Source organism: Anolis sagrei, chromosome 9 (genome assembly GCF_037176765.1).
Source record: "Anolis sagrei isolate rAnoSag1 chromosome 9, rAnoSag1.mat, whole genome shotgun sequence".
Classification (NCBI taxonomy): Eukaryota; Metazoa; Chordata; class Lepidosauria; order Squamata; family Dactyloidae; genus Anolis; species Anolis sagrei.
Genome location: NC_090029.1, coordinates 38,299,509 through 38,325,745, shown reverse-complemented (window position 1 = coordinate 38,325,745; position 26,237 = coordinate 38,299,509). Strand labels below are relative to the sequence as shown.

The following is a 26,237-nucleotide window of genomic DNA, read 5'->3' as shown; positions in this document are numbered from 1 at the left end:
ATGACTTCACTGGATCTAGACTCCTCTTGATGCAGACCAGAATCCCATTGGCTTTTTTAGCAGCCACACCACATTATTGGCTCATGTTCACATTCCTGACCATGAGGACTCCATGATCTTTCTCACATGGACTGTTATTGAGCCAGGCATCATCCCTCATTCTGTATCTTTGCATTTCATTTTTTTTCTGCCTGTAAGTGGAGTATCTTACATTTGTCCCTGTTGAACTTCATTTTGTTAGTTTGGGCCCATCATCTCTCCAATCTGTTAAGATTGTTTTGCATTCTGCTCCTGTCTTCTGGAATATTAGCTATGAAGCTATCCCTCCCAATTTGGTCTCATCTGCAAACTTGATGATCATGCCTTCTAACCCTTCATCTAAGTCATTAATAAAGATGAACTGAACTAAATTTGGTGGGTGATCCTCACCAAATTGAAAGTCATAGCAGAAAATGACTGGAATGGCAATGCTGATTCAACAAAAATGGATGTAATCTCCCGTTCTCACTGCAGTTTTGATACTACTTTAACTGCCATAGCTTACTTACTTAGGCGGTCCCTCATAGTTTGAATACGATGGTCCTCCAGGGTCAGTATGCAGTGTGTGGTGGGTCCGTAGGTGACTGTGGAGCCCTATTCTTGATCTGCATGCTCTCCTGCAGTGAGGGCATTGGTTTCCAGGTGGAAGGCGGTCCTGGTCGGGGTTGGCATGATGCGCCTTCCTCTTGGCATGTTCATCTCTTTCGCCCTCCATTCATGCCTCTTCAAATTCTACAGCACTGCTGGTCACAGCTGACCTCTAGCTGTAGCACTCAAGGGCCAGGGCTTCCCAGTTCTCAGTGTCTATGCCAGAGTTTTTAAGGTTGGCTTTGAGCACATCTTTAAATCTCTTTTCCTGCCCACCAACATTCTGTTTTTCGTTCTTGAGTTCAGAGTTGAGCAACTGCTTTGGGAGACGGTGGTCAGGCATCTGGACAATGTGGCTGGTCCAGCAGAGTTGATGGTGGAGGAGCATCGCTTCAATGCTGGTAGTCTTTGCTTCTTCTTCCAGCACGCTGACATTTGTCTGCTTGTCTTCCCAAGAGATTTGCAGGATTTTCCAGAGGCAATGCTGATGGAATCGTTCCAGGAGTTTCATGTGACGTCTGTAGACAGTCCACGTTTTGCAGGGTTGGGAGGACAATAGCCTTATAAACAAGCACCTTGGTATCCCTAGGGATGTCCCGGTCCTCAAACACTCTCTGCTTCATTGGGAAAAATGCTGCACTCGCATAGCTCAGGCGGTGTTGTATTTCAGTGTCAATGTCGACTTTGGTGGGGAGGTGGCTGCAAAGGTAGAGGAAATGCCTATGGAATCCCAGATTTGTAGTTTCGAATGGCACTTTGGTTTTTCTGACAGAATAAGGTAAATATCGCACAAAACTATAAGCCTCAGAATTCCACAGCAATATCTGGCATTGACCAAGTTTACCTCCCGTGCAATTTATGAAACTTAAACTATGAACATTTAGAGCGAGAGACGTAATGTTGACATTACTGAATCAAAGCCATGCCAATAAAGGGTTTGGACTGACCTGTACAAATAGACCGCCAGTGAGAAAAAGGCTCCCAATCACCTTTTGAAATCCTGGTTAACCAAATACGAAAAAGTAGGGCGGATAGAAGAATAATAGTTCTCAACAAAAGAGAGTTCAGGTTAAAAAAAATGGCAAGAAACACATTAACTAAAGTGAGAGGGAAAGAGAGAAAGAGAGAGAGAAATGAATGATGAGGACAAATCTGAAAGTGGAGTATCTTGCAAGCAACTTATTATGAACGTAAAGGTTACCCCAGAGAGAAAATTAGGTTTCTTGTTCTTGACAGAACATGAAAAACATTAATGGGAAGAAAAGCCACTTGCAAAGAAGCCGATGTTTTGATTTCTTTCAGATTTCCTCAATTCTTTCAATATTCCAATTTGACGAGAGCCCTTTTAAGGTTGCGCAATAATGTGCTTTATGGCAATCCCCACATAATTCCAATAATTACGTGATTAGAAATACATTAGTAAAGGGGTGAAGGGAAGTGGCACAAAGAAATTCAGGGGCATTGAGTTGTTCTTCTTTTTTTAAAAAAACCCACTCATCCCAGTGAGAGGAAAATGGAGAAAAGCAATTAAAGGTAAAGGTAAAGGTAGTCCCCTGACATTAAGTCCAGTCATGTCCGACTCTGGGGTGTGGTGCTCATCTCCATTTCTAAGCCAAAGAGCCAGCGTTGTCCGTAGACACCTCCAAGGTCATGTGGCCGGCATGACTGCATGGAGCGCCGTTACCTTCCCGCCGGAGCGGTACCTATTGATCTACTCACATTTGCATGTTTTTGAACTGCTAGGTTGTTAGAAGCTAGGGCTGACAGCAGACGCTCATGCCGCTCCCCGGAGTTGAACCTGCGACCTTTCGATTAACAAGCTCAGCAGCTCAGTGCTTTAACCTACTATGTCACCGGGAGCCCCGAAAAGCAATTAAGTTTCCTCAAAGTAACCTGGGAACTTTGAAGCAACACAAACCCAATTCTTGCAGTGATCTGTCCTGGAACAAAAGATTAAGGCAAATAGATAACATTCAAAAGTAATTACCCTTTTAAGCACTGAGGATGGGATGAGAACTGTGGACCTGATCATCGCAGGTCTGGACTTGAGCAATCCACAATCTATCTCCAGCTACAGATGTGGTGGAACTCCATGGAGCAGAACCACTTGGGTTCTCCCAGCGTTCTCCTCCAGGGTTCGGGGGGGGGGGGGGGGGGCGGGGGGCACCAACAGGGTAGACCCAGGTTGGAGGGAGATGGAGTCATGGTGGTCTATTGGGAATCCATTTCCCTGATCAGGTGCCCCATCCTGCAGTCACCCATGTTCAAATGTGTCTCCCTCAGAGTTGGTAACCAGGCCAGATTAGAGATTCTGCTTGTGTACCGTTCACCCTACTGCACCACAGTCTCCCCGTCTGAGCTAGCTGAGGTGGTCTCTGGCCTTGTGTTGGAGTCTCAGTGACTAACTGTGTTGGGAGACTTCAATGTCCATGCTGAGACCACCCTGTTGGGAGCGGCTCAGGCAGGGCCGTAGCCAGAAAAAAAATTCGGGAGGGGTTGAAATTTTCAGGGGGGGGGGGTGTATGAAATTTTTGCCGGGGGGGGGGGGTTGAAACCTGCCTCCTAGCTCACACTGAAGCAAAGAGCACAGCAGGGAGCATAGCAGCCTTCACCAAGTGTGGCCTCCTTAATTAATTAATTAATTAATTAATTATTCAAACTTCTATGCGGCCACTCCCCTGGGGCTCGGAGCAGCTTACAAGAACAGGCTAAAATCTAACACAATTTAAAAACAATTTAAAACCATTTAAAAACAGCAATTTCAAAGATCAAAGGCCTGTTGAAACAGGTATGTCTTACATGCCTTGCAGAAAGCTGATAGGTCCTGCAAGGCACGGACTTCAGGTGGCAGAGTATTCCAGAGCGATGGTGCCACTGCTGTGAAGGCTCTGCGCCTGGTTGCCGTTAGACGCAAGGTCTTGACACTGGGGACTTCCAATAGACTTTGGTCCTCAGAGCGGAGGGATCTCTGGGGTTGGGAGGGAGTGAGGCGGTCTCTCAGGTACATCGGCCCCAGACCAGGCCAAGCCTTCAAGGTGAGTACCATCACCTTTAATGTGAGCATTCACCCCCCCCCCCCCCCAACTTGTTTGCTTAGCTTCACTACACCAGCTATTGCTGCAAGTAATGACAGTGTGAATAAATTGTCAATATTTGCTTGAGATAGTGCTTGCAGTTCTGGAGAGACTCTTAATTTTTTGCATCTCATAGACTTAGCATGCGGATTGGGTTAACCAGTTAAAATTCATGAGTAAACCAGGTTTTTTTTTTAAAAAAAATCTGAAACATTTCGAGGGTGGGGGTTGAACCCCTAACCCCCCCCCCCCCCCAACTCCAGGCCTGGGCTCAGGACTTCATGGTCACCATGACAATCATGGGGCTATCCCAAATTATATCGGGTCCCACTCATGTAGCTGGACACACTTTGGATCTGGTTTTTAAAGCGGGTGGGGATGAGGGGATTGGTATGGAGGAACTTCCCATCGTTCTGTTGTCATTGATCGATCATCATCTGATCATGTTTAGATTGACCGCAACTTTGAACTTCTGCAGGGATGGGGGACCAATTAAGATGGTCCACCCTAAGAAACTTCTGGATGGATTCCTGACATCTCCTGGGAACTTTCCTGTCATGGCTGCAGGTGATCCTGGAATAAGGAGATGACCAGGGTGGTGGACACGCTCTCTCCTGAACGTCCCCTCTTGCTTAGCAGAGCCAATTCAGCTCCATGGTTCACCAGGGAGTAGCAGCGATGGAGCAAACAAGCTGGAGACTAGAGTGCCTCTAGCAGAAGACTTGGGGTGAATCTGACCAAGAATAGGCTAGAGCCTTACTGAGGGCCTACTTCACGGCAATGAAGGCAGCCAAGAAAGCTCACTCGACGGCCTGCATTGTGTCTGCAGTGGTCAGGGAACCACTCAGAACAGCTCTGCTGGTCTGTTAGTTGCGTGGCAGGGGGTTGGACTAGATGGCTCATGTGGTCTCCTCCAACTATGATTATATGAATGCATTCTTGGTGGTCTACGCAATGGTGGGGCAGAAGGAGGTCTTCACGTAAGGTGTCAGGAGGGGAGGGGGCCTCACAGGTTTAAGGCGTGTGAAGGATTTGTCTTCTTGCTTCCAGAGCTGAATAAAGATGTCACTCCAGCTTAATGTGAGAAAAGGAGCAAGGCTATAAAAAGCAACACAGAGGATGACCTTGACATTGATAAATGGACACAGGTGATGCAACGAGGATGGCAGATTATCCATGGGAGTAGCAAGAGATTATGTCAGAAAATGTGATTTTCTCGTGCACAGACATTTCAGTTAACATTTACAAAGGGCGAGGCTTTATTTTATGGCAACCTTTGTCTATTCTTGGTGCCAAATATCCTGCCTTGCCCATTACTTACTTTGCTGGTTGTTGTTGTTGTTATTATTATTATTATTATTATTATTATTATTATGTGAGAATTAAAATCAAATGCTTTGATAATGGCTTTCCTGTGATCTGTGTAACACGTTGAGGGGTAGAGCCTCCTTTCCAAGTAAACAAAATAACTATATTTATGATCAGGTCCAATCCGAAATCATAGCATATGTTATTTGGGAGGTTACACAGGAGGATAAAACAGAAGAAATTAAAAATAAATGGAAGACATAGACAGAATGGACAGAAAGAGGCGGAGACAAGGTAAATATTGTACAAAAATTAAGGAATCTCTGAGATTCCTCTCTGATACTGATCTCAATAAGCATGTTGGTTTAAATTATGTTTATTGGGATCAGTATCAGAGAGGAATCTCAGAGATTCCTTAATTTTTGTACAATATTTACATTGTCTCCGCCTCTTTCTGTCCATTCTGTCTGTCTTCCATTTATATGCTATGATTTCAGATTGGACCTGATCATAAATATAGTTATTCCAATTTTCTATAGTCCCATTTTTTTCCCTTTTCCCTCCCCAGGCCATTACAGCTTGCCTTGCTGAAATAATCAGCGTGAACAGTTCTTGTTCTTTTGCATTCATCTTATTATTCCCTAACACTCCCATTAGCATTAGTTCTGCATTCACTTTGAGGGGTATTTTAAATAATTTTTCCATTTTTCTATTATTTTTCCTGTTTTTAAAAGCTTTTAAAGATATGATAGCCATGTATAAATATGTGAGAGGAAGCCACAGGGAGGAGGGAGCAAGCCTGTTTTCTGCTTCCCTGGAGAGAGACTAGGACGCAAAGTAACAATGGCTTCAAACTACAAGAGAGGAGATTCCACCTGAACATGAGGAAGAACTTCCTGACTGTGAGAGCCGTTCAGCAGTGGAACTCTCTGCCCCAGAGTGTGGTGGAGGCCAGGCATGTAGCCGGGGGGGGGGGGGGGCTCGGGGGGCTTCAGCCCCCCCCGAAATTCTGATGGTGGTTCACGAAAAGGCCTGACTGGTGCATTATTTAAACTGTTATGTTTATTCATATAATGATCTGATCACCATACTCGATATATCCCATATGCATGGGGGTATTATTGGGGTAATGATACAAAAGGTTTGCTAGGGAAGACCCTCTTTCACTCAAACTCCGCCCCCCCCCCCGAAACTCAGCCCCCCCGAAACCCACCCTGAAAAATTTTTAGCCCCCCCCCCCCCCCCCCCCGAAATGAAATCCTGGCTACAGGCCTGGTGGAGGCTCCTTCTTTGGAAGCTTTTAAGCAGAGGCTGGATGGCCATCTGTCAGGGGTGCTTTGAATGCAATATTCCTGCTTCTTGGCAGAATGGGGTTGGACTGGATGATGGCCCAGGAGGTCTCTTCCAACTCCTGGATTCTAGGATTCTATGATTCTAGGATTTTGAACATTCCCACCACATATGGATATCCCAGCCTTTGCTTATAACACAATTGGCAACATATTGGGGTTCCCTCTTTTATCATAGATGAGAGCTGGGCTGGGGTCCTATACCATTTTAATTAAAACTTTATTTCCAATTCTTTATATATTTCCATTATACTTTTTGGTCCTCTTCATTAAGCTCTCTGTTGTTTGACTTGTCAGTCGTCCTTCTTTCTGCCATTTAGTTTGTATCGTCTTTATTCACCATCCTTGACCATCAGTTTATATATTAGACCTGCCAGTCCTTTCTCGAATTTCTGTGGTTTTTAAATATCTCTTCCCTCTTATCTTCTTCCTCTATTTTCCTTCCATATCCCCCTTATTTGTGTTTATTGTGTAGTCTCAATCAGGCATGTAGCCACGGGGGGGGGGGGGGTATCTCGGGGGGCTTCAGCCCCCCCTCCCCCCCGAAATTCCCATGGTGGTCCACGAGAAGGCCTTACGGGTGCATTATTTAAACTGTTATGTTTATTCATATCATGATCTGATCACCCTGCTCAATATATCCCATATGCATGGAGGGGGTATTGGGGTAATGATACAAAAGGTTTGCTAGGGAAGACCCTCTTTCACTCTGACTCAGCCCCCCCCGAAACTCAGCCCCCCCCCGAAACCCCCCCTGAAAAAAAATCAGCCCCCCCCCCCAAACGAAATCCTGGCTACGGGCCTGGTCCCAATACTTCTAGCCAGTTTCTATTTCCAGTTTTCGTCATTATTCTATCCCAGGGTATTAAATGGCCATTCCCATCATACATGTCTTTAATTCCTCATTTCTTTCCACCATTTTTGATCAGTCCCTTTCTGGTATAGACATTCAAGAGGTGTCTGTTTAGATGTTTCCGGCATCGATTTTGGCTCCAATTTTCCATATAGAACCCTAGAGTTGGGAGAGAGCTCCTGGGCTCTCATCCAGTCCAACCCCATTCTGCCAAGAAGCAGGGAAATTGCATCCAAAGCACCCCCGACAGATGGCCATCCATCCTCTGTTTAAATACATTTAACACTACCTTTCTGGGACCCGTTTAAAGTCCTCTTGAGCAAGTTTGCAAGACTCCTAACAGGCATGGCCTTACTGACGGCTGACCTTAACTCATCTCTTGCCAGAAGTGATATCAAGATTAGATTTCAGCAGTAAACTCCTAATAAAATTCTCTTCGTGTTACAGGGGGTTATTTGTCTTAACCGATCAGATTGCCAAAGCCATTAACATAACAGTGATGACACAAGATCACTTTTAGTAGTGGCCGCATAGTTTGTGCGCGGCTCAAGCATTTTGCCCAGAGGAGACCAGAGTCGTCTTTCAACGGGCCCTCTTCACGGCTCTTGCCAAAGCTTGTTTTCGAGTATTTTGCCTAGCATTTGGCCTCAAAGACTTACAGCTGATGGTTTTAGGAAGTCCAGTTTGGAAGCCTAACTGTTTTAACTGTTATATACTGTTATATATTTTGGAACTTGCTGTCCCTAAATATTTCATGGGAATATTTCCTTATCCTCAGAATGTATATGCCTTTGCAATTGCAAACGTCTGTTGCATCTTTTAATGGTATTGAGCCGGTTGGAGGAGTGGGGAAGGGTGGGCAAGGTGATCCCCATGGAGCTCCCTTCAAGCCCATTGTACTCCAGTGATAAAGAAGTTGACGCAACGAGAAGAAGCACTTTCTTTTGGCAAAATAATGCCATAACCTTTTGGAAAATGTGAATCTCCATAACTGTTCTCTCACGCGCTGGGCCTGGAAAGAATTGCCTCTAAAATAGGATGTGCAACTTGAGCCCAGTGGGAAGCCAGGGCCCCTTGAAGAGAAGTTCTCAAGGATTTTCCACCACAAATGGTCTTTAGATGGCTTGTGAAGGATAACAAAGTCCTTTATTAATGAACAATCAAACAGAAACTTCTCATATCTTCAATAAAGTTAAACAAATGCTTCCAGGCCTTTATGCAACTGGTAGTTTCCTAATCATGTCCACGAGGGACAGGCAATTGTCTTCAATAACTGTTTCTTTACTTTAAAGGAAAATCCCTTTTTAACTTCTCCCAGGCTGACTGTCATCTAAGCCTTACAGTCTGATGTGGGCTCTGCTACCGGGTCAAACTGCGTCTCAAGCACTGAGTGGACCTACCAGTAAGGCCAGTAGATTCTCCAGCTGGAGTTCTTTGGTCTTCCAAACTATTTACCCTTCAAAATTCCTCAAAGCTTTAGGGCTGCTTCCCTAGAAATCTTTGGAAATCTTTGGATGCTCTTAAGACTGTTCTCCCTTGGAAAGTCTTAAGGATTGAAGCTTTTGTACAGGAGAAGCTGGTACACGTCCTCTAAATTAGCTTTCCTTACTGAGACTAACTAAAAATGGCTCCCTTCCCTTCCCAATTGCCCTGAACAAGGGGCGGAACCAAAACTTAACCATGACGGACAGGTGACTTGCCCTACCACTGCAACCAAAGGAAGCAACCTATCTGCAGAGTCCCTGAAACCTTGGACTGCAAGCAAACATATAATACAAAGCAAATAAAGTTGGAGCTCCTGGTACAGCCGTACCAGCACAATAACCATTAGGGAAATGGGGTTAATATCCATTGATTGATTGATTGATTGTATTTATATACCGTCCTTCTCAGCCCGAAGGCGACTCAAGGCAGTTTTGGAAAACCACTGGCCAAAGTAAAGGCATGAGCTTGTTAGAAGTCACAGCCTTTTGAAAAGTGATGTGTCAATATGTAATGTTTTCTGGTGTGAAAATTTCTTATTGATGGTTATTTGATGGTTTCAGAAATGTATGGGTTAATGCATTCATGTAAAGCAACTAGGTCTTTCAGCCGTTAGACCGATGCATGATCTAGGTATGTCTTTGAACTGCCAGGGACAAGGATATGCCAGTGCACAAAACATATCTATTCAGCAGCTTTAGAAGTGTTCTTTGAAGTTGCCCAAAAAACATCTACTCTCGCTTAAAACATACTTGCTTTTAAATCATACTCTCAAGAGACAAAATAAACACTCTTCTTTAAAAGTAACAGAGTTGCTTTACCCACAAAGCTTCGTGTATACAGCACACAGGCACATTGCTTATGAATCCAGTTACAATGGGATTTTTAGTAGTTTCTCTTAGGGCTGGGCGGTTTCGTTTCATTAATTCGTAATTCGTTAATAATTCGTTAATTTTTTCAATTACAAAACGATAACAAACCATTCTGGAGCAATTTTTTAAAAAAACGAATTTTTAAACACGTTTTGTAAATGCTTCGTATTTCGTTATTGTATTCGTTTCGTTATTGTTCTGAGGTCGTTTCGTTATTATTTCCGCATGTCTGGGGCAAGTTTTTTGTTTAATTAGTGAAAAAAAATTATAATATCACACCAACAGTCAAGAACAGAGGGAGAGGGAAGCTTCAGAAGTTTTTGGAGGTTTTTTAGCGTATTTCGCGGTCGCGTCCGCCATTAACGAATCGATTCGTTATTGTTTCGGAAATCGATTCGTTAATGTTTTGTAATTTTTTTCACATTTACGAAATTTCATAAATATCGAACTTTTTAAAGGGAAAATTTTGTAATTATTTTAAATATCGAAACAAAAAAACCCCAAAAAACGAATCGATTTTAGAAACAAATTTTTCCGTTGTTACCCAGGCCTAGTTTCTCTGTGTAGGTAACACAGGGCATCTTCCTTAGAAGCAATAGTCCATAGTCTGCTTTGAGAGTTTAATAAATCTCTGAGCATACTGTCCTTGCATTGAAGTCTCTAAACCAGGGGTCTTCAAACTTTTCAAACAGAGGGCCAGGTCAGAGCCCCTCAAAATGTTGGAGGGCCGAATTATAATTTGAAAAAAAAAACATGAATGAATTCCAATGCACACTGCACATTTTTTTGTAGTGCAAAAAAACCCATTTAAAAACAATACAGTAATTAAAGTGAAGAACATTTTTTTGGGGGGGGAGGGGGTTTATTATTTAAGTAAACAAACATACATTTGCAAGTGTTTGTTGCATACAGTGCAATACTCGCCATCTATTAATGTTCTATAATCCTTTATCTCATAGTATATTTCTATTAAGGGGTCACAGTCTACTATCTAAATATTACACAAAAAGATATCATAGATTCTTACTTTGCATCCACTTCTTCCTTGTCTACAGTCTTATAGGATCCTACAGTAATTAAAGTGAAGAACAATTTAAACAAATATAAACTTATGAGTATTTCAGTGGGCAGTGTGGGCCTGCTTTTGGCTGATGAGATAGGACTGTTGTTGTTGTTGTTGTTTTTCTGTTCTGTCAAGGTGTTTCAGACTTAGGTTGACCCTGAGCAAGGGCCGGGTAAATGACCTTGGAGGGCCGTATCTGGCCCTCGGGCCTTAGGTTGAGGACCCCTGCTCTAACCTGTACTCACTGCTTCTTATGCAAAGACAACTTCTATACATGGCTTCTCAAAGCAAACACACAATCTAAAATGGAGTCTTAGTCCTGAACATGTGCAGACCTGATCACATGGTCTGCAGCCCCACCCACAACAAAGAGATTAGGTAAAATTGCAAACCAATACACACATGCAAGGGAGACCCCAGTGGTGCAGTGGGTTCAACCACTGAGCCACTGAACTTGTTTACCGAAAGGTCGCAGTTTCATATCCGGGGAGTGGTGTGAGCTTCTGCAGTCAGCCCCAGCTTCTGCTCACCTAACAGTTCGAAAACATGCCAATGTGAGTAGATCAATAGGTACTACTCTAGCAGGAAGGTCATGGCACTCCATGCAGTCATGCTGGCCACATGACCTTGGAGGTGTCTATGGACAACGCCAGCTCTTTGGCTTATAAATGGAGATGAGCACCAACCCTCAGAGTTGGACACGACTGGACTTAATGTCAGGGAACAACCTTTACTTTTACATACACACATGCAATACATTAAGCAATTATATATATAACAAACAACTAGTGGAGGCTTGAGAAACTTGCTATTTCCAACACTTTCCATAGCTTTTGAAAGTGTCATGAAACATTTCTAACCAACTGGATTTATATTGCAGACTTCGTGCGACAAGGATGTGATTCTGAATATCTTAAGCGTTCTCACTGATCTTCTTTCTATTGGTAAGTGGGAAGCTGAAAATTGCATGTACAGTTCTTATGTATGCTTCTTCTTGTTGGCGAATCTGTCATGGTGTGTTCTAGGCAGGGTTTGTTTAAAGAAGGCTTCCTATTGCTTTCCTCTTCAGCTAAGGGTGGCCCCTCTGTCTGTCTGTCTGTCTATCTAATGCAGTGTAGATGGGGATCTAACAGTTGCATATCAGGAGGCTTCTGGAGAGGCTTCTTTAACCATCCTTCCATTGGTTTCTCCCTAGGAACAAATAGGAGGCTTCTCTACACTATCAGCAAAGGTGGAAGTGAAGCACTTCTCCAAGCCGTGGTGAATGCTGCCCAGGTGCCCATTCCTGACTATGATATCCTCTTGCCCTTGCTTCGTCTGTTGGCCAAAGTGGGCCAAAAAGGTAAAACTCCTAAGCTTTTACTATATGTGTATCATTGTGCTGACTGCAGTCTGCGTCTGCAATAATCTTTGCACCAAGAAATACAAAGACTGTCACAGCCTCCACGTTTTCTCCCTGTATTTCCCAGTTGTCAGTCATTCTTGTTGCCATAATCTTGGGTGTTTTGATGTTTAGCTGCAACCCAACGTTTGCACTTTCTTCTTTCACTTTGATTAGAAGGCTCCTCAGCTCCCCCTCGCTTTCAGTCATCAAAGTTTCAGCCATCAAAGTGCATAAGGAGAGCAATGTCCAATCTTGATAAAATAGTGAAGAGTAGAGACATCAGACTGGCAACCAAGATCCATTGCCTAGTCCAAGCCATGGTATTCCCTGTAGTCACCTACGGAGGTGAGAGCTGGACCTTCGGGAAGGCTGAGCGAAGGAAGAGAGATGCTTTTGAGCTGTGGTGTCGGAGGAAAGTCCTGAGAGTGCCTTGGACTGCGAGAAGATCCAACCAGTCCATCCTCCAGGAAATGAAGCCCGGCTGCTCACTGGAGGGAAGGAGACTAGAGGGAAAGATGAAGTATTTTGGACACATCATGAGGAGACAGGAAAGCCTAGAGAAGAGAATGATGTTGGGGAAAATGGAAGGAAAAAGGAAGAGGGGCCGACCAAGGGCAAGGTGGATGGATGGCATCCTTGAAGTGACTGGACTGACCTTGAAGGAGCTGGGGGTGGTGACGGCCAACAGGGAGCTCTAGCGTGGGCTGGTCCGTGAGGTCACGAAGAGTCGTAGACGACTGAATGAATGAACAACAACGTCATTGTGCTGAATCTCTAGCTGTGCTTCTTCACTTACCCTTTTAAGGTGGAGACCTTTTGGCTACCAATAGTGTGAGATTCCTGGATTCAGTGCTTCAATTCTGAATGTTCCCATTGAGTCCATAAAGAGTCTTTTCCCTTTAAAATATAACATTGTTTAATAGCTGGACAAAGTTGAACTGGTAGAGTGTTGTGAAAGGCATTGCCCACTCTCATTTCAAAACTCCTGGCGCTCTTTTTGTGAAGTGAGGAAGCCAAGTTTTATGTGCCACTAAGTTATAGCTAACACAGCTCCATTCTTGTAGTTAACACAGCTTTGGGGAAGCATTCTGATTTAGGAAAAGACACGGGGACAAAAAATAAACTCTACTTCTGTGCTGCTATCAACCCATGCATACTCCTTGGAAAAAGATAGACTATTAAAATGTCAAGACCGATCTTCAAGTTGTTAGCTCAGTGCATCATATGGTTATTCAGAAGTGCATTTCTCAAATCACAAGGAGCAACATCTTTAGTATCTTGACCATAGGCAAAGTGGGGATGGGCTCCAGCTTCCAGGAACCATGCTTGCCTCTCTTTTCCAGAATCCATATTCCGACTCTGGTAAGAATGCCAGCCAATCATCAGAGGGAACCTAGTTGATGGGCAGAAGGTGGGCTTCAGGAACCAAACTTAACTCAGGTCTACTCCTAGTCCATTTATGTTGCTTTTCCTACTTCATAATCATCATCCCCAGTCTTTCCGTTCAGCGTGATGGAAGAAGCAAAGACTGAATCGATGGTCCTCCACCATCAACTCCACTGGACCAGCCATGTTGTCCGGATGCCTGACCACCGTCTCCCAAAGCAGTTGCTCTACTCCGAACTCAAGAACAGAAAATGGAATGTTGGTGGACAGGAAAAGAGATTTAAAGATGGACTCAAAGCCAACCTTAAAAACTCTGGCATAGACACTGAGAACTGGGAAGCCCTGGCCCTTGAGTGCTCCAACTGGAGGCCAGCTGTGACCATCAGTGCTGTAGAATTTGAAGAGGCACGGATGGAGGGTGAAAGAGAGAAACGTGCCAAGAGGAAGGCACATCAAGCCAACCCTGACCAGGACCGCCTTCCCCCTGGAAACCAATGCCCTCACTGCAGAAGAACATGCAGGTCAAGAATTGGGCTTCACAGTCACCTACGGACCCACCAATAGAACGCCAAACTTGGAGGACCATCATCCTCGGACTATGAGGGATTGCCTAAGTCGCCTAAGTTCCCCTTCAGTGTTTGAGTCGTTGCTTATTTCATGATGTGACTACACTGCCAACACTGATGGTCATAACTTTGGGTAGTTTTGGCATGGGAATGGTGGAACCCTGTTTCAGGGTAGAGGGTGCCTATGTATTCATCCTACCTGGTATGGAGAAATCCTCTTAAGAGGCCTTCAAATCACACCAAGTTTGGGGGCTCTCCCTCTCTCTCAGTTGGCAGAGGAACCTCACAGATGTTTCTGTCCAAATAGAGACCCATACTTGCCAGTTCTCTCTAGCCAGGTGGACTTGGACCTTCAAAATCTGGAATGCAACCCAGAATAGATTCACAGATATAACTGATAGAAGGGGCAGCAGCCACCGCTGATTATAAATATGACCCATTTGCCTAATTATCCCTTTCCAAATGATACGGTCAGGGCACAAGCACATGACTGAGTGAGGGTCACTTTGCTTCTGCCCAGAGGTCTGTGGAAAAGTCATGCTGTGCAACCTCATTACAGAGGGGAAGGCAAGGTCTGCTACGTGAGGCTATTTGCCAAAATGTGTTGACTTGCAATGACGTGCTCATATTTTCTGAGATTTGGTGGAAGGAATTAAAGGAATTAAAGCAGGGCTGGTAGGGAGCCCAACTCAAGCCGGTAAGTCGGCCAACACATGGATCACACATATTCCTGGATCCATAGAATAGAATCCTAGAGTTGGAAGAGACCTCCTGGGCCATCACCCAGTCCAACCCCATTCTGCCAAGAAGCAGGAATATTGCATTCAAATCACCCCCGACAGATGGCCATCCAGCTTCTGTTTAAAAACCTCCAAAGAAGGAGCCTCCACCACACTCCGGGGCAGAGAGTTCCACTGCTGAACGGCTCTCACAGTCATAGAATCCTAGAGTTGGAAGAGACCTCCTGGGCCATCATCCAGTCCAACCCCATTCTGCTAAGAAGCAGGAATATTGCATTCAAAGCACCCCTGACAGATGGCCATCCAGCCTCCGTTTCAAAGCTTCCAAAGAAGGAGCCTCCACCACACTCCCTCTGGGGCAGAGAGTTCCACTGCTGAACATAGAATCCTAGAGTTGGAAGAGACCTCCTGGGCCATCACCCAGTCCAACCCCATTCTGCCAAGAAGCAGGAATATTGCATTCAAATCACCCCCGACAGAAGGCCATCCAGCTTCTGTTTAAAAACCTCCAAAGAAGGAGCCTCCACCACACTCCGGGGCAGAGAGTTCCACTGCTGAACGGCTCTCACAGTCATAGAATCAAAGAGTTGGAAGAGACCTCCTGGGCCATCATCCAGTCCAACCCCATTCTGCTAAGAAGCAGGAATATTGCATTCAAAGCACCCCTGACAGATGGCCATCCAGCCTCCGTTTCAAAGCTTCCAAAGAAGGAGCCTCCACCACACTCCCTCTGGGGCAGAGAGTTCCACTGCTGAACATAGAATCCTAGAGTTGGAAGAGACCTCCTGGGCCATCACCCAGTCCAACCCCATTCTGCCAAGAAGCAGGAATATTGCATTCAAATCACCCCCGACAGATGGCCATCCAGCTTCTGTTTAAAAACCTCCAAAGAAGGAGCCTCCACCACACTCCGGGGCAGAGAGTTCCACTGCTGAACGGCTCTCACAGTCATAGAATCAAAGAGTTGGAAGAGACCTCCTGGGCCATCATCCAGTCCAACCCCATTCTGCTAAGAAGCAGGAATATTGCATTCAAAGCACCCCTGACAGATGGCCATCCAGCCTCCGTTTCAAAGCTTCCAAAGAAGGAGCCTCCACCACACTCCCTCTGGGGCAGAGAGTTCCACTGCTGAACATAGAATCCTAGAGTTGGAAGAGACCTCCTGGGCCATCACCCAGTCCAACCCCATTCTGCCAAGAAGCAGGAATATTGCATTCAAATCACCCCCGACAGATGGCCACCCAGCTTCTGTTTAAAAGCTTCCAAAGAAGGAGCCTCCACCATACTCTGGGGCAGAGAGTTCCACTGCTGAACAGATCTCCTTACAGTGAGGAAGTTCTTCCTCATGTTCAGGTGGAACACAAATAAGTCCCATTAGATTCAGTGGAAACTTTCCCTTACACATAGGATCAGGTTTTCCGCTCATCTTACAGGCCTCCCTCTATTTTAAAGGAGATTATGCAGCATCTAATTAGTGCTTGCCTGAAACGAGGGTTCACGTTAACTGAGAGTGTGGCAAAGGTTAAGCCAACCAGTGTGAATGGAGTAGCTTTGACATGAAGCAGTTTTGGAACAAAGCATACCCAGAATATTGTAAAACCCTCATAACCGCAGAACCCATAGCAACATCACTTAGGTTGTCAGGAAAACCAAAAAATGCAAAACACCAGATAAGATAGCTTGGGTTTATTTATTATTTATTTCAAACATATGTACCCTGCCCTTCTCAACCCCTGGCTGGGGGGGGGGGGGGGGGGCGGACTCAGGGCGGCTTACATCCGGCACAATTCGATGCCATTACATATAAACAATACATACAGAATTACATATAAAACATAGTAAATTATTTTAAAAGTAGTTTTAAAATAAAAAGAACATTAATAAAAAGTGCAATAATACTGTCTAGCCTTATGTGACTGGACTGACCTTGAAGGAGCTGGGGGTGGTGACGGCCAACTCTGGCGTGGGCTGGTCCATGAGGTCACGAAGAGTCGGAGATGACTGAACGAATGAACAACAACAAGCCTTATGTAGAAACGAATTCAGTGAGCACCACGCAATCGGAAGCCTGACCTTAGTCCATTTTCCATAACATTATCATTATTACCATTGTCAAATTATCCGCCGGCTACCCAAAGGCCTGGTCCCATAACCACGTTTTCAATTTCCTCCTGAAGGCGAGGAGGGATGTTGTTGACCCGATTTAGCTGGGGAGCAAATTCCACAGACGGGGAGCCACCACCGAGAAGGCTCTGTCCCTCATCCCCGCCAAGCGTGTTTGCGCCATGATACATCTCTCTGCAAGTTTCAGTCGTTTAGTACTATTTATTTATTTATTTATTTATTATTTAAAACATTTATATCCCACCCTTCTCACCCCAAAGGGGACTCAGGGCGGAGCACAGCATACACACGGCAAACATTCAATGCTGGGACACAAATTCACATACAATACATAAACATTAAAAAACATTTATCAAAATATTAAAAATACACCATTTCATAGAATCAAAGAGTTGGAAGAGACCTCCTGGGCCATCATCCACTCCAACCCCAATCTGCCAAGAAGCAGGAATATTGCATTCAAATCACCCCTGACAGATGGCCATCCAGCCTCTGTTTCAAAGCTTCCAAAGGAGCCTCCACCACACTCCAGGGCAGAGAGTTCCACTGCTGAACGGCTCTCACAGTCAGGAAGTTCTTCCTCATGTTCAGGTGGAATCTCCTCTCTTGTAGTTTGAAGCCATTGTTTCGCATCCTAGTCTCCAAGGAAGCAGAAAACAAGCTTGCTCCCTCCTCCCCCCTGTGGCTTCCTCTCACATATTTATACACGGGCCTCATCATGTCTCCTCTCAGCCTTCTCTTCTTCAGGCTAAACATGCCCAGCTCTTTAAGCCGCTCCTCATAGGGCTTGTTCTCCAGACTCTTGATCATTTGAGTCGCCCTCCTCTGGACGCATTCCAGCATCCTTCTAAAGGACAGGAGGGAGGGGGCCGACCTGATCTCACCAGGAAGGGAGTTCCATAACCGGGGAGCAACCACCGAGAAGGCCCTGTCTCTCGTCCCCACCAATCGCGCTTGTGACAATGGTGGGACGGAAAGCAGGGCCTCCCCGGAGGATCTAAATCTACGAGAAGGTCTTGTCTACTGTGCCAGTATCTGGAAGATGTACCTTAGTAATTATTGTTTCCTTGTTCGTTTGCTGTCTCTCTCAGATAAGAAATTTGGGCTGAAAGCACAAAGACTGGGAGCACTTGATACGACACTCAGCTTGGCAAGGAAGAACATAAACCATCACCAGAATCTCACTCCCTGCCTTTGGGCGCTCCAAGTGTACGCTTCTAGTGGTGAGTGCGTGGCAGCTTCTGTTTGTTGTCTGCTTGGCTGTGATAATTAATGCCTGTACTCATTGCAACCACTTCCAGAAATGCAGCTTGCATTGGTTTGGGATTTGCGGCAAGAGAAGGTGAAAAGATGAAATGCAACCAAGAAAATACAGAGGGGATAGGAAAAAAGTAAGCTTTAGAATGTGTGAAAGGGTTCAAGGTCATGAAAAGATTGTGATGTGAACACAGTGGAGGCCACAAGGAAAAGCTGGAGCTGAGGTCAGGAGGAAAACAACACGTATCAGAATAACTAGCATTACTCACACTTGCTTCCAATTTGGCTGGAGCGGTGTCAATACATCTTTTGTCATCCCGTTTCCCACCTGCTTTCAAAGTGTCCCAAGTTCTCTCTCCTCTTCTGCTCTTTCTTCTTTTGTTCTCAGTTTACTTCAGTTGCTGCAAGTTGAGATCAACAACAACAACAACAAAACTTTATTTAGATACCGCTCTATCTCCTCAACGGGACTCAGAGCAGTTTCCAAGTAACATCATCAATACATACAAAGAAAACAGCATAAACATAAATTAACAAGACAATATAAGCATTCAAAACCCACAATAGCACATATATATTTAAAATAATCCTGCCTGTTCAAGGCAGTTTAAAAGGCCGGGCTGGGCTAGTGCGATTTTAGAGGGCCCGGGAAATTAGGGAGAGCCTATGGCTGTCCATTTCCGGGGCCTCATAGAAGAAAGGGACCTGGGTAATGGTTAGAAGAAGATGTGGCCAATTTCAACAGTATTCTAATAGTTGTTCTCAAGGGTTTGTTTAAACCACCAGGTCTTGAGGATCTTACAAAAGGAGGGGGTGGGTGTCTTATTTCTCCAGGAAGGGCGTTCCAGAGGTGGGGGGTCACCACCAAGAAGGCCCTCTCTCTCGTCCACACCAACCGTGCTTGTGACGGTGGTGGGAGCAAAACCACCACCGTCACAAGATCTTAAAGTTTGCGCTGGTTCATAGAGGGAGATGCAATTGCAAAGATAGGCGGGGCCCAAACCGTTTAGGGCTTTATAGGTCATAACCTGCACCTTGAATTTGGCTCGGCAACTTATCGGCAGCCAGTGAACCTGTTTTAAAAGGGCCGTTGTATGCTCCCAATAGTTTGCTCCAGTCAGGAGCCTGGCTGCCGCCTGTTGTACCAGTTGGAGCTTCCGGGCCGTCTTCAAGGGCAGCCCCACGTAGAGCGTATTGCAGTAGTCCAATCTGGATGTAACCAAGGTGTGGACCACCCTGGCCAAGTCAGACTTCTTGAGGTATGGTTGCAGCTGGCGCACAAGTTTAAGTTGTGCAAAGGCCCTCCTGGCCACCACTGACACCTGAGCATCAAGCGACAGCGTTGCGTGCAGGAGGACCCCCCAGCAAAAGGAGTTTGGATTCAGCGGGGAGGAGAGGAGGAGAGAGGAGGAAGTGGAAACTTTCCTTTCCCAGCTCATTCAGGCAGAAGCAAACCACTTCAGTTTCTCCTAGCATTAATAAGTTTTGACATATTGACCACACTCTGATGTTGCTTGGCGACATGCACCCCGGTTTTCATCTGTGAAATGTGGAAGGATATGTTCTCCTATACGTCACGTGTGCCTAGTCCTTCCTGATTGTGATGAACTACCTTTTGGGAAATGGAAATCTCAATAACCTCTGGAAAATGGCATTTCATAATCATTTGAGAAAATCAGGGATCCTCCTGTGAACAGTTTAAAGACTCGCTTGAGTCAACCTTCTCCTTAGTGGTAATTCCACTAGCGTTCATGCAAAGCAGTTAGGTTTCTCAGCAGTTGAACTGATAGACCTACCTAGATATCTCTTTGAACTATTAGGGACAAAGATATGCCAATGCACTATCTATATCTATATCTATATCTATATCTATATCTATATCTATATCTATATCTATATCAATGTTCTGTGCATAATGACTACCTTAAAAACAAAAGAACCAATGAATGAAATCACACCAAATTTGGCAACAAAACATCTCACAACACAAGGAGTGACCATCACTCAAAAATTATGATTTTGTCATTTGGGAATAGTAGTTGCGGGGATTTATAGTTCACCTACAATCAAAGAGCATTCTGAACTCCATCAACGATGGAATTGAACCAAACTTGGCACACAGAACTCCCATGACCAATAGAAAATACTGGACCTTGAGTTTGGGAGTTGTAGTTCACCTACATCCAGAGAGCACTATGGACTCAAACAGTGATGGATCTGGACCAAACTTGGCACAAGCACTCAATACGCCCAAATATGAACACAGATGCCATTTGGGGGAAATAGACCTTGACATTTGGGAGTTGTAGTCACTGGGATTCACAGTTCACCTACAATCAAAGTACATTCTGAACCCCACAAACGACAGAATCAGGGCAAACGTCCCACACAGAAGCCCCATGACCAACAGAAAATACTTATCCAACTCCCTTCATCAGGGCAAGAAAACATAATCAAGCCCTCCTGACAAAGAGCCATCCAGCCATAGATATAGATAGATAGTAGGCCTGGGTAACAACGGAAAAATCTGTTTCTAAAATCGATTTGTATTTGGGTTTTTTTTTTGTTTCGATATTTAAAATAATTACAAAATTTTCCTTTTAAAAAGTTCGATATTTACGAAATTTCGTAAATGGTAAAAAATTAACGAATCGATTTCCGAAACAATAACGAATCGATTCGTTAATGGCGGACGCGACCGCGAAATACGCTAAAAAACCTCCAAAACCTTCTGAAGCTTCCCTCTCCCTCTGTTCTTGACTGTTGGTGTGATATTATAATTTTTTTTCACTAATTAAACAAAAAACTTGCCCCAGACATGCGGAAATAATAACGAAACGACCTCAAACCAATAACGAAACGAATACATAACAAAATACGAAGCATTTACAAAACGAATTGAAAAATTCGTTTCGTTTTTAAGTTGCTCCAGAATGGTTCGTTATCGCTTTGTTAACAAAAAAAAATAATAACGAATTTTTAACGAATTACGAATTAACGAAACGAAACCGCCCAGCCCTAATAGATATAGATAGATAAAAATAAACAGCAAGAAATACTGTTTGCCCACAAGCAGAAAGAAATTTACATATATTAGAAACCAACACTTTCTCATTACTTAATGTTCCAGATCAACAGACTGGGCCACAGCAACGCCTGGCAGGGGACAGCTAGTGTGTATATATATATATATATATATATATATATATATACTCTCCCTTAAAACATCTTTGTTCAAATCATCCTCTCAAGAGACCAAAAATAAGTAGACTTCTTTAAAAGTAATACAGTTGGTTTACTCACAAAACTTCATGTATTCAGCATACAGGTACATTGCATATCAATCCAGTTATGGATAGGATTTGAAGTAGTTTCTCTGTGTGGATACCACAGGGCATCTTTCTTATAGTCTTAATAATCCAAAGTCTAAAGCATCTCTGGTCTGAGAGTCCAATAGAGTCTCTGTCTAGTCTGAAAGTTCAATGGAGTCTAAACTGTACTGTTTGTAAAATGGAGTCTGAGTCTGAACAAGTCCCAGATCAGGTCACGTAGTCTGCAGCCCATCCCACAACAATGAGTTAAGGAAAACTGCATATCAACACAAACACACATGCATTACAGTAAGCAATCTATATTATATACAAAACCAATCACTAGTGGAGGTTGAAAGGAGGTTGCTATTTGCAACACTAGTGGATGGAGAATACCTTCCTAGCCATTTTGAGTCCAGAGAAGACGCAAAGTATCTGAGCAGTGCCTGGCTGCTGCAGGTCTGCTGTTGTGAGAAAGGATTTCTACCGCCCTCCAAATGCTCGATTGTGGGTTTGACAAGAACATGACCATTGTTTAGTTTATTTATTATTTATGTAAAACTTTTATATGCCGACCTTCTCTAACCTCCATAGAGGGACTCAGACCGGCTCACATCAGAATTCAATAATAACAATACAATATACAACATCATACAACAACAACAAGTTAAAAATACATATAGATTAGATTTACCAATAAGCCAAACTGCCAGGATAAGATCATGTTCATTGCTGGCCTTGATCATCCATAAAACATCTTTACTGCCTATAGCATACTTGAAGTTATCCCTTATAGAATCATAGAATCATAGAATCAAAGAGTTGGAAGAGACCTCCTGGGCCATCCAGTCCAACCCCATTCTGCCAAGAAGCAGGAACACCGCATTCAAATCACCCCTGACAGATGGCCATCCAGCCTCTGTTTAAAAGCTTCCAAAGAAGGAGCCTCCACCACACTCCAGGGCAGAGAGTTCCACTGCTGAACGGCTCTCACAGTCAGGAAGTTCTTCCTAATGTTCAGATGGAATCTCCTCTCTTGTAGTTTGAAGCCATTCTTCCCTTGCGTCCTAGTCTCCAGGGAAGCAGAAAGGAAGCTTGCTCCCTCCTCCTCCCTGTGGCTTCCTCTCACATATTTATACACGGGCCTCATCATGTCTCCTCTCATCCTTCTCTTCTTCAGGCTAATCATGCCCAGCTCCTTAAGCCACTCCTCATAGGGCTTGTTCTCCAGACTTTTTATCATTTTAGTCGCTCTCCTCTGGACACATTCCAGCTTGTCAATATCTCTCTTCAATTGTGGTGCCCAGAATTGGACAACAGCTTTAAAAGCATCTTGCTGGACCATCTGGACACGAATTCGGATGTCAAATGTTGTTTAGAATGGCCAGAAAGGGGATGCTGTACCTTTAGTGGTTATTTAGAAGAGAGGATTTCAACCAGTGTTGCTTGTTGTCATCTGATTGCTTTATCAGCATCACCTACAAAATCCCTTCTTCTACAACCATTACAGCAGTGGTTCCCAACCTGTGGTCCGTGGACCATCAGTGGTCCACAAGAACAAGAATATGATTTGTGGCCTCACCCTTATGCCACCGTTGCCTTGAAACCACAAAGCAATGAGAGCGGCTGGTCTCACGAAACCCTCTTATAGTGCCAAGGCAACAGGGATGTCGGGAGAGGAGACGGGGATTACCTACGGAAGATTGCTACTACCACATCAGCTCTAGATTATTAAATATAGTTTTCTGTGGGCGAGCAGATGGCAACTCCTGGATGGCATACGTTCTGTGTCAGAAACGAGAGCTGATGTGGTCTATCCAATGCAGTTTTCTGAATCAGCACCCCAAATAACAAAACCAAATCTAAAATTGACCAAAAACAGATTTGTAACCCTTTTGGTACTCATGTTGGAGAGTGTTCCCTGGTCAAATGGTCCCCGGTCAAGAAAAGGCTGGGAATCACTGGATTACAGGTACAGGAGGCCCCTCCATTTTTCACTCTGGGAACCCTATTAGTATGTGGAGCATCATCCACTTTGAACATCCCACCTGCTACATCTGTTGGTACTGCATGGTCGATGCCACTTAATCGTGGCCCCTTTCTGCTCAAGAGTGAATGATCCCACCACCCCAGCACATTCCCGGTGTGTCTTCCTCCCCAGCTGCTCGCACATTCGTCCTGACCTCCTCTAACCCCAGAGCAGCTTCGACTTGGGAGAATCCTAACTGGACCATCAGCATTTGGCCCCGGCTGACATGCTTGGCATTATCAGTCTCCCCCCTGAAGATGTAATGGACCTGGCTGCTGGCCCTCTGGGTTTCCTAGGCCACCGGGAGCTCAGGAGTCTTCACGCTGTGGACCTTCCTTCCAGGGCAGGCCGCCAAGCCTCCAGGTCCCAGGCCTTTTCTCCGACGTAAGCATGATTGGAAAAGGTGGATGTAAATGGAGACGGGAGTTGAAATGCATCTTGATTTAGCTTACAGCGTGCTGTGTTTATTCCTCCGGCCCTGCACGTTCGTCCCTTGTGCCCTGCCTTCTGCCATTCTGCTGAGGTGTGCTTCAACACAGGCGCCCGTGGGCCAGGGGCCCCCAACTTCTTGCCAATGGATTTTGCTTACTTGGTGGAATTCTGAATTGAAGGCATTCTGTTTTGGAGTGATTCCAGATATAACTCTCTGCCCCGGAGGGAGTGTGGTGGAGGCTCCTTCTTTGGAGGCTTTGAAGCAGAGGCTGGATGGCCATCTGTCAGGGGTGCTTTGAATGCAATATTCCTGCTTCTTGGCAGAATGGGGGATGATGGCCCAGGAGGTCTCTTCCAACTCTTGGATTCTATGATTCTAATGATAGATTCGATAGTCTATGGGAGTGTGCCACAAAACAGGGAGTGTAGGCAAACTGGGTCTAGCTCCTTCAGGGCCCAAGGAAGGGGCCTCATCACTTAACTAGCACAGGGCTTCATTTGTCCGAAATCCGGCACTGGCCAGGACCCAGAGCAAAGATGGTGTTGGAATCCTGACCTGCGGGGCCAATGGTGGGGGCTGGCAGTGACACAACCAGGGCCAGGACGTTTTGCCTCCCGAGACAAAGGACAAGATGCATTGCATCCTCCCAGGTACAGAGGATGAGAGGATGAGCAGCTGAATTGCATTTCAGTGCGGGCAGCAAGGCAGCATAGAATCATAGAATCATAGAATCCAAGAGTTGGAAGAGACCTCCTGGGCCATCATCCAGTCCAACCCCATTCTGCCAAGAAGCAGGAATATTGCATTCAAATCACCCCTGACAGATGGCCACCCAGCCTCTGTTTCAAAGCTTCCAAAGAAGGAGCCTCCACCACACTCCCTCCGGGGCAGAGAGTTCCACTGCTGAACATAGAATCCTAGAATCCTAGAGTTGGAAGAGACCTCCTGGGCCATCATCCAGTCCAACCCCATTCTGCCAAGAAGCAGGAATGTTGCATTCAAATCACCCCTGACAGATGGCCATCCAGCCTCTGTTTCAAAGCTTCCAAAGAAGGAGCCTCCACCACACTCCCTCCGGGGCAGAGAGTTCCACTGTTGAACGGCTCCCACAGTCAGGAAGTTCTTCCTCGTGTTCAGGTGGAATCTCCTCTCTTGGAGTTTGAAGCCATTGTCCCATTGCGTCCTAGTCTCCAAGGAAGCAGAAAGGAAGCTCCCTCCTCCTCCTCCCTGTGGCTTCCTCTCACATATTGATACATGGCCTTCATCATATCTCCTCTCAACCTTTTCGTCTTCAGGCCAAACATGCCCAGCTCCTTAAGCCGCTCCTCATAGGGCTTGTTCTCCAGACCCTTGATCATTTTAGTCGCCCTCCTCTGGACACATTCCAGCTTAGAGTCAATATCTCTCTTCAATTGTGGTGCCCAGAATTGAACACAATATTCCAGGTAAAGTGGTCTAACCAAGGCGAAATAGAGCATGGGGAGCATGACTTCCGTAGATCTAGGCACTAGGCTCCTATTGATGCCTGAGGCCAAAATCCCATTGGCTTTTTTTGCTGCCACATCACATTCCTGGCTCATGTTTAACTTTCATCTTTCATCATCCTGAAATGCTGGAGTGTCTTTTGGGGGCATGGTGAGTTAGTGAACATTTCTCCATATTTTTCAAAAAATAATGTTTTGCACTTGGGACATCTTTGCAACAAATCAATTTCTGACAAACACACAGAGAGATGGGTTGTTGTAGGTATTTTGGGCTGTATGGCCATATTCTAGAAGCATTCTCTCCTGACATTTCATCTGCATCTATGGCTGGCATCCTCAAAGGTTATAAGGTCACAGAGATGGCTTGGGTATCCTTGCAAAGTGAATGAACGAACGAACAAATGAAGCATAATCTGTACTACCAAGCTTGCAAACTCTGTGTCTTTTGTAAGTTTGTTTGTTTGTTCTGTCAAAAATGTAATACAACTTGCCTAACATGATAAATAAATATACCCTGCCACCATCTCTCCAAAGGGACTGCAGTCCAACCATATAATACAACAACAACATAACAAAATAACACAATAACAATAAGATGCACATTACTTAAAACATGTAAACACTCCTCCCATGACTCTGTTAAAAGACTCAATAAAACACAGCCGTCACTACAGATACAAACAATGAACTGTATTTAACATCAATCTCGTAAAGTGCTAGAGTGACACAAATCACTAAGGTCCTCAAGAATGCCTGCTAGGGTTCTAAACATGATCAAAGACCTGCTTAAAAATCATGTTTTCAGATTTGTTTTGCAGACTTGAAGGGTGGGGGCTATCCTAATCTCTCTAGGAAGGAAATTCCAGAGCAAGGGGGCCACCACCAAGAAGGCCCT

At 44.8% G+C, this 26,237-nt stretch overlaps 1 protein-coding gene across 1 annotated transcript in view; it reads left to right on the top strand.

Annotated features, from left to right (window-relative positions):
• The window catches only part of AGBL1 (AGBL carboxypeptidase 1), a 728,548-nt gene that overhangs the window by 29,116 nt on the left and 673,195 nt on the right, over positions 1-26,237 (top strand). The window contains exons 2-4 of the mRNA XM_067471459.1: positions 11,509-11,572; positions 11,824-11,970; positions 17,920-18,051. Coding sequence (XP_067327560.1) covers positions 11,509-11,572; positions 11,824-11,970; positions 17,920-18,051 — 343 coding nt within the window. The remainder of the gene's footprint in view (positions 1-11,508; positions 11,573-11,823; positions 11,971-17,919; positions 18,052-26,237) is intronic.